The sequence below is a fragment of the Puma concolor genome, chromosome B2, assembly GCF_028749965.1.
Source record: "Puma concolor isolate L17-30 chromosome B2, mPumCon1.1.hap2, whole genome shotgun sequence".
NCBI classification, from domain to species: domain Eukaryota; kingdom Metazoa; phylum Chordata; class Mammalia; order Carnivora; family Felidae; genus Puma; species Puma concolor.
The window spans coordinates 51,415,425-51,424,881 of NC_141671.1; the positions used below are offsets into that span (position 1 = coordinate 51,415,425).

The following is a 9,457-nucleotide window of genomic DNA, read 5'->3' on the forward strand; positions in this document are numbered from 1 at the left end:
TCTGAGCTTGAGCAGACTCTACCATTTTCAAGTATATTGACTATCTCTCTATAATTAGATGGAGCATTTTAAGGGTAGAGGCTACAGATCTATTTCTTCTGAATGCCTAGCACTGTGGCAGGAGCATGATGGTTTCATATTATTGACAGAACAAAGGACTTCAGTAGGTTTGTAGGGAACATGCAGGAGCTTAATGGAGACAAATCCATCTTGGTCAAGTAGACAGGGACAATAGAGGGAAGACTAGGAGGCAGGAAGTCTCACAAGATAGCAACTGAGAACTGAGAAGAGCAGTGACCCTGAAGTAGTGTGGGAGACATTGAGGGCTCAGAGCAGGAAGTCCTCAGCATGGGGGGAGTTCCAGCAGGACTAAATCTAAGAGTCAAGGCTATTTCACCAAAACCCTCTCTGCTCTAGAGGAAGGGGAGGGTAACTGTGATGTAGTCATACTTGAACATGCACTAGATGTCATGCACTATGGAAAGCAACAGTGTTTTTTAATCAAAAGACACTCCTCTCTGTTCACCTGGTGAAGACACCAGAGCTTGGTATCAGGTCACACTCCAAATGGATGGTATTATGGCATAATGATGCATCTGCAGGCAAATGGCTAAGATGCACAAAATAAATATAAGTACAGAGCACACAGAAGAGGCTGAAAGTGCAGAAGGGATCATATATATTCAAGAGGGCCACAAGTGAGAAGAGGAAGTACCTCTTTTGCACCAAACGACTGCTTCTGTTTTCCATTATCCAAGGCATAGAGAAGATCAAAGGAGTCCTACCTGGGTTAGACCAGAGATAGGCACAGGGAGTTGGCTATTTGCATATGTGTATGCATATGCATATGTGCCTTGTTTGTATGGGAAGAAAAAAAATACATGTATATATTCCATTGCTTCATTCTTTATCCCGCCATTATACCAATGTATGCCTTATGGCCTTCTTCACACCAATTCCTTAAGTATCCTAACCAAAGTAATAGTAAGTTAAACCTAATTTATAGTAAGAACCAAACTTGAGGCTATCAGTATACTCAAAGGGTAATGCAGTATTTGTCAAGGATGGCCTTTAAAATGGAAGAAAACAATTTTTTTAAATGTTTATTTATTTTTGAGAGAGAGAGAGAGAGTGCAAGCAGGGGAGGGGCAGAAAGAGAGAGAGACACAGAATCTGAAGAAGGCTCCAGGCTCTGAGCTGGCGGCATAGAGCCTGATGCGGGGCTCAAACCCACGAACTGTGAAGTCATGACCTGAGCCAAAGTCAGACGCTTAACTGAGTCACCCAGACGCCCCAAAAACAATTTTTGATGCGGATAAGTTTGAATGGCTTATTAACAGACAAATTAAAATAAAGATTGTTAACGCACACTAGAGTGGGCAGTTTCTAAGACTCAGCATAACTGAGTCATCGTGTTCGGACCCTCTGTTCTTCAGAGCACGCTCCAGCTCCCAGAAGGCCTGATTGTATGCTCCCATCTTGGAACCGGCTTAAGAATGTGCAAAGGCACAAGCAGTTATCAGAGAGTGACCTTTCGTCAGTGCATGCAGGAAGACTTATGTCACCCTGAAAATATATGAACTGTGGGTCCTCTCTTCCTAAATACTCAGAGCCTTAAAAACACACCAGTGAAAAAAAGAAATAACAAACATCATTTTCTTACTGAACAGATGGGAAAAGTGAGTCACCGGAGCTGGTGAAGGTGGGGCGGTGGTTAATTATTCACAATCTTATAAGAATGTACTAGAGCTAATGTACTACTCTGCTCTACTCTGTCCCTCTTAATCCACACAGTTAAATCTTGGTTTGTGGTTCTAGTCCTTTCAAGTCCAGATGGACGCTGTTTCTCTTCTTAGACTCCCCGTTTCTCCTCTATTTGGGTGAAATTATTATTTCCAAACTTATGTGGCATTTCCCTTATAGTGAGTCATTTGTCCTCCAGCCTCCAAGCCCCATGGCAAGCTCCCTCTGCACCCACATGTAACACCCACCTCAACAAAGTTGCACCTTATCCTTGCTCAGTTCATCCCATTACATCGACTTGTACCGGGATACACCTAACCTCTTGCACTCTGGACCTTGTACCTTGCTTCCACTATAGGTCATGTTCCTGTGAGCACTAACTACCTCCTCCCATCAGTCAAGCTTTATCCGGTCCCTCACTGCTAACTCCTCTTTAATCCTACTAGAACAGATGCACTAATAAAATGAGGAGCATGAAGACTCTGGTCCCCCGTGTATCTGTCTAACCGGCTTCACGTTCTATAGATCATACTTCAGGCCCAAAACAATCAGAGGAACAACGGCTAGGAAAAAAATTAACTGCAAACAGACTTTTAAAAATGACTAACGAAAACTGTATTTGTCAGCTGACATATGCTGTTTGTTAGACTGTATTTGAGTATAAGCCTTTTATAACTAGAAAGCATTTGTGAATATATCTGTAGAAGACCTAGCCTCCTGTTCTTTCCATTACTAAATTAGCTATTATTAGCCTTATACCGATGAGTTCTATTCCTTGGTAACTAAAATTATAAGACCCTCGTGTCATGTACATTTATTATTCATCTCTATTTTGACAAAACATTATAATTTCCATATGAGAGGCAATACAGCATAGTGGTTAAGTGTGGAGACCAATCGGGTTGCCCAGTTTCAAATCCCAATTCTGTTCACTGTCTGGCAGATCACTTAGGCTCTCTGTGCCTCATTTTCCTAATCTGTAAAATAGGAAAAAATAGCCTCTACCTTAAGGGCTTGTTTTGCAGGACCAAATTCGTTAATTTTGCAAAGCTCATAGAGCTGTGCTTGGCATGCTGGCACCTTGCAAGACCTTGTCATTATTAGTAGTATGAATCCTTTCATTTTACCCCCCAACAGGGGGGGTGGGCAGACACAGCTGCATTTTTTGCACAGAAGAATGAAGCTTATGAAGCTAGTCATGCACTTCACCTGTGAGGAGCTAATGCTAAGCTCTGATCCAGTTCTTAGCCAGGTACGTGTTCTGCTGATGTGTGCACTGGAGCTTGCAACAATAAGCCCACTTCTTCCTCTGGGCTTCTGATTCACAATGGAAATGCTTACAGCTGGGTCATTCAGACATCATGCAATGGCCAAGTGCTATCAAGGTAAGAATCTTCCTGTTCAAAACTGCTTGGCTTCCAGAAGACAGGAACAGACCTTCGATTTAATTTCAGGGTACCCCATGCCAGTCAAATAAAAGAGGGATTTTTCCCTTTCATCCTGGCAGAAACTGTGTTGTGCTTACTTTTCATTAACAACCCTTGGGCAAGGGAAAACATCCAGCCACAAAGAAGGCTTTCTCTCCTCCGCCACATTCTATTAATGATGAACCTGATATGAATATATGGAAATAACCAGTGAATACCTAAGCAATCTGAATTTATGCAGTGCGCCTTCCTGCTGTGGAAGCTGTAGCTTCACAGATATTACTGATTTACACCTACAATGTTTTCCTCAAGAAGGCCATTAGGACAGCAACACACAGAAAGGCCAAGGGCTGACTCAAGGTCATGCAATGCAAGGCAGTAGTGAAACACAGAAGCAGAGAACCACTTCTTAGGGCAAAACACTGTCGTCCAAGCTAGCTAAGGCATTCTTGATTGCTTGCACAGGTAAGTGTGAGCTGGATATTTGTAAGGGCAGGTCAAGGATGAAGCAAGGCTTGCATTAATTATTTAATTCTGACAAAGTACATATGCTTTGGCATTGCTCAATCAGTACCAAGTGGAGTCATGTTTTCATTCCCTGGGGTGGGGTGGGGGGGGGGGGGAAGTACTCAGTGACATGAACTATGGCCATAGCAACTACCTGCAGCGCTCTTCTCCCCTCTCAAAGGAGTCTACTCTCTAGGGGCAGAATGCACCTTCTCACAGTGAGAACAAGCTAACAAGACAAATCTTACAGCTGATTTAGATGATTTTTTTTTTTCCCATTACTGGAGGAAAGGGATAGATACTACGGAGTTACATGTGCACTTAACCAGAGTCAAGTCAATACCACATAAAAACCATTATACAGTTTCTGAAAATCATGTATCAATAAAAATGAAATCAGACCTGTAAAATTAATATCCATCCTACCTACAATTATTATTGCTATTTTTTTCACCTCTTATTCCTTTGTTTTCCTTGAGAGAAGATGGGTTTTTCTAGTGGAGCATGGCAAATGGGCACAGATATCTGAGCTAATCTCCTCCCTGCTTTGTTGCAGTGGAGTCTTTTTTTTTTTTTTTTCAACGTTTATTTATTTTTGGGACAGAGAGACAGAGCATGAACGGGGGAGGGTCAGAGAGAGAGGGAGACACAGAATCGGAAACAGGCTCCAGGCTCTGAGCCATCAGCCCAGAGCCTGACGCGGGGCTCGAACTCACGGACCGCGAGATCGTGACCTGGCTGAAGTCGGAGCTTAACCGACTGCGCCACCCAGGCGCCCCTGCAGTGGAGTCTTTGACAGGGCTTCAAACCTCTCTGAACCTCAGTTTCTTCTTCTTTGGAAGGAATAGCTACCATCTGTCCTTTCTAACTAAGACGTTGGCAAGGAAATAAGGAAGGTGACAGATGAAACGTTATTAAGCTCAAACTAGAACTGGCACTCAACAGCTGGGGAGAAGTGTCCACAAGAATATTTGGTAGCAGCAGTGGTGCTAAGAGCAAAGGTATTCTGACTTTCTGCATGAACTGAGCCTTCCCTTGCTCTGTCTTCATACGCAATCCAAGCGTCCAAGGAGTGTGAGAGAAACTGAGAGTGCAGAGCTTCAAAGAGCTGTTGTGTCACAATAGTATCTGGATGCTAAATTACAGGATACAAATATGTATTGCATGTGCACACATTCATGGGCATTTGTGGGTGTGGATGTGTGCATGTGTGACTGTGTGTGTGTGTTCATTTGATGGGATTAGATAGAGACCCAGGTAGAAGGCTACAAGGTCTTTCTGGCAACAAATACCTGAATCTCATGAAAAGCAACCAAAAGGGAAAGAAGGGAAAGCCAATGAATATTAACTTTCTTTTAGGTCCACTTCTCAGTTTCCAGTACTGAGCAAACAGCCCAGTAACTCAGATGCTATGACTGTCCCTGTGTGAAAACATTCTGGTTGACCTTTCTCTTTTGAGAATCTAATTTATAGTAAAAACCAAAGTAAGAACTTTGATCTCTCATCATATTCTTTTCCCAGGCTCTTAAACCTAGTAAGTTACCCTTCTCCCCCTATTTGTCCCTCAGACACCATACCAGAAGTTTTTCATGTTTTGCAAATTCATGCCATCCTTCATGAATCCTGGTAACTGAAGGTTCTATCAATGCCAATGCCAGATCAGGCTGACCTTCACCCCCCGCCACACACACATAATTATTTCTCTATTGTAGTAAGAATATTTAAGGTTTACTCTCTTAGCAACTTTCAAGTATATAACACAGTATTATTAGTTATAATCACAACACCATACATTATATCCTTATTCATCTTCTAACTTTGTACTTTTTGTACAAACAAAAGTTTGTACTTTTTGACCAACATCTCCCTACTCTCCCTACCCCCCAGCCCCTGTTAACTACCATTCTATTCTCTGTCTCTGCAGATTTGGCTTTTTTAGATTTCACACATAAGTGATATCATGCTGTATTTGTCTTTCTCTGACTTGTTTCATTTGCACATGATGTCCTTGGGTCCATCCAAGCATTACCAATTATAATTAACCTATAACATTGTGTGGGAAATTCTCAGTCATTATTGTTTCAAATATTTGTTCCGTTATTTTCTCTCTTCTCCTTCTGGTATTCCCATTACATGTATGTTTCACCTATGTAGTTGCCCCACAGGTCTTGAGTATTCTGTTCTGGGTTTTTTTTCCCCCATATTTTTTCTCCTTGTTTTTCAGTTTTGGAGGTGTTTACTGAGATAGCCTCAAGCTCAGAGATTCTTTTCCTCATCTGTATCCAGTCTACCAATAAGCCCATCAATGACATTCTTCATTTCTATTACAATGTGTTAGATCTCTAGCATTTTTTAAATCCTTTCTAAGAATTTCCATCTCTCTGCTCAAATTGCCTGTGTGTTCTTGCATGCTGTCTACTCTATCCATTAGAGCCCTGAGTATTTTAATCATAGGTGTTTTAAATTCCTGGTCTGACAGTTTCAACAATACTGTCATACTGAGACTGGTTCTGATGCTTGCCTGTCTTTTCAACGTTAATTTTTTGCCTTTTAGTATGCCTTCTGTTTTTTTCTTCAGAGCCAGACATGTTGTGCTGGGTAGATGGAAGTGCTCTAAATGGGCCTTTATTAATGTGTTGGTGAAGTTTGAGGAGAATGAAGAAGCTCTGGGGTCCTATGATTAGGTCTCAGTCTTTTGGTGAGCCTGTGGAGGCTGACCTTTTACTAAAAACTTTTTACTGGAATTGGTTCACAAGTGGACTCAGTCTTGCATATTACTCGATTATTCAGTATGTGCCGAGGCTGACATGGATTTGCACAGATAGCCTCTCTGTGTGTTTCATTTAGTCTCTAACAAAAGGACTACTTAGAGGGGAAGAGGGAGGCTGGGAAGGATCCCAGGTGACCTATGCCACCAGCTGTGACACAATGTCTTTTCTACTCACTGCCAATTTGTGTCAAATCTGTACCAACTGTATTATCAAAGGGCTTCCACCCAGGTTCCTTATTGGGTAATGAAACTCATCTGCTGGCGCAATATTTGCAATGGCAACAATATCCTTAGGCTGGGGGTGAATGGCTTTCTGCCTACGCAAGATCAAACGCTTGGCGCATCTGTCTATAAAGTTAAAGTGACTTCAGATGACCCCCTACAGAACTCTTGGCTACACCAATGGACACGTCCATCCCATGGCTCTGTGTTTATAAGAAGGTGGGTCTGCGTCCAGTTAGTGGCAGAGATGTAGTAACACCCCAGGTATTTGCTAGAAAATATAGCCTCAAAGTCATTGCTACTCAATACCTTTCAAAAGCTCAACCAAGAACAATAGTATTTATTGGAGAATTTCCTTGAAGGGTATGTGGCCATCCATTCCTCTAGATATTCTAAATCTCTCCTTGAACTATCCAGACCATCCCTACAATGAATCATACTGGGCCCCATTAGAACTGTTTTCTCTGATCAGGTGATGTAACTGGCCTAGAAAGAGGGATACAACATGAAACTGCTCTATGTAACTTGTCACTTCGTTTTTGCCATGAAGTCACATTACATACTGTCACGTCTATAAGGATCCACGAGAGAAACCTCTCTGGTCTTAGTTCTAAGAACAGTTCCGCTTCTCTTGGGCAACTGGACTGTTTTTACCGGATTGGGGCGGGGGGAGTGGGTAACTATGTTGGATGCAGTTGGTCATGTTTCCCATTTTGCTCAGAATGCTCAGAATTAAATCTGTAGCCTGCTTCTTTTACTAATCAGAACTTGCTGACATGCATTTCGCTGATTAACTCCCCCGCTCCCCCCAGCTATATCTATACCTTGTTTTGTCCTTGTCTTTCTTTGCTCATTTTTAATTGATTTTATTTTCCTGTGTTGAATAAATTTTGTTAGACCATTTTTTAATGCTTTTGAACAAACTGAAATATATTAGGAAAATGAGAAGCCACAGCAAAGCAGCAGATTAAACATAACACGTGAAATTTCTCTGAATTCTAATCTTAGGTTTCTCATTAATACACCAGATAATGAGCAGGAATAAATTTTAGATCTATGACAAGCTTAATGTTAAAGCCTAAAGAATAAGAACACACAGACATGATAAATAATGAGAGAAATTCAGAAATCAAGTTATGAAAGATAATGTATTCCAAAACCCACTGTCAGCCTCTCAACTCTTTCAGCCTTTTCTGGGAGTCCATTACAAAAGGCCCTGATGCTTCCTGTATCTTCTACCTGATGACAACATTTCACTGCTATTAAAAAACACAGTACTCCAAATCACCTACCGTGTTTGTGAATAAATGCAAGTCCTTGTAATATCTGATACATGATATTCCTTATAGCAGATTCAGGAAACAACTTATTTCTGTATGGGGCAGAGGAGGAAAAAAGTCGTAAGTCTAGATTTACATATGAATCTGAATACCCTGTGTTCATGTTCTTTTGGTTATATAGTAAGATTTTAAGAAAACATTTGTTCAGACACTAATCTGACCAGATCCTCTGATAATAAAGACCAAAGAGAAACAACCATTTGTCCACACAAGATGGCTGCCTTGTAAACACTGGTGTATTGGTATATTGGTAATTAGTATATTCAGTTATGTTACAAAGAAGATTAAAAATCATAGTAACCACCCCCCCCAATCCCTCCAATCTATCATATAAAAATCTTCTCTCTTCATAATATAAAACAAAACTTCAAAAATTTTAATGGGGACAATCTGAGGTCTTCCAGATAAAGTCCTTATGAAACATAGTGGATCCTGCCATATTCCCTTGGTTGGGCAAACCTTACAGCTTCAGTGTTGCTAGTGACAATGAGGATGGCATTTGTTCACCGAATCCACGCAGAGAAGCTGTGAACGGCACTCACTTGCCACTAGAAAAATATACCCCCAGGGTTCTACATGGTTCACTTTCAGAGTTAAAAATGACCATAGCAGGTGAGTTTTTTATTAGTGTCCTCTTCCCAACACATAAGCCCCTGAGCACTATAGCAAGAAAGGAAGTGCAGTCAACCTACAAGTTTTCAGTGGAGGTCTCAAAATAAACAAAGCTGTCACACCCTGACCTGTAATTGTTCTGCCCATGTTTCCTTGTGGGAACGAGGGCTGCAGAGGACCTGTTCAATCTGAGCTTTTCTGCACGAATAACCCACCGAAACACGAAAACGGCTGCATTGAAAGTAGCTTCTGTGATGCTATCATGAGGCCTCCAAAGCAGGAATGTGGGTTGGGCCCCTCATCTAACGGGCAGCTTTAAACAGTGAAGCCTAAGTAGCACGACTGCAACAAACAAAAACAAAAAGAAAACCCATCCACTTTGCAATATTTATTTCTAAAGTCATGATGACCAGACTGTACCTTTCTTTAATGAGCTGGTAAAGATTTTCCTTCATGTACTCGAAGATAAAATAAAGATGATCATTTTCCCTGATAACTTCTTTTAATTTTACAACATTGGCGTGGTTGAGCTTCTTTAAAGACTGAAAGGCAAGGGGGAAAACACAAAAAATTGGAGGAAATCTGCTGTTGAGAAAGAAAAGTAATCCCACATATACTTAGGAAGAAACATCTAATTCCAGAACCTCAGAAATGCCGCAATTCCTATTTTATTGACAATTTAACAAACGGTATTTCTCTGAAGTCAATAACAACTTTACGTAGAAAACTGTTTTGATTAGCTGACTAGAAAGTAAGCGCTTGATTATTACTGGTATTTCTGGCTGCATCCTGCGCCAGGCAAGGGGCCAGAACTATTTTAGGTGCAGTCCCTCCAG

General features: G+C 41.2%; 1 protein-coding gene across 4 annotated transcripts in view; it reads right to left on the reverse strand.

The window, feature by feature from the left end:
- The window catches only part of CILK1 (ciliogenesis associated kinase 1), a 37,587-nt gene that overhangs the window by 19,248 nt on the left and 8,882 nt on the right, over positions 1-9,457 (reverse strand). For all 4 annotated transcript variants that reach the window (XR_015251290.1, XM_025925692.2, XM_086707071.1 and 1 more), the window contains 2 exons: positions 9,042-9,163; positions 7,962-8,041 (listed from right to left, as the gene is read on the reverse strand). Coding sequence is in view for 3 of the 4 variants with exons in the window: in XM_025925692.2 (XP_025781477.1) it covers positions 7,962-8,041; positions 9,042-9,163 (202 nt within the window). In the remaining variant the exon portion in view is untranslated. The remainder of the gene's footprint in view (positions 1-7,961; positions 8,042-9,041; positions 9,164-9,457) is intronic.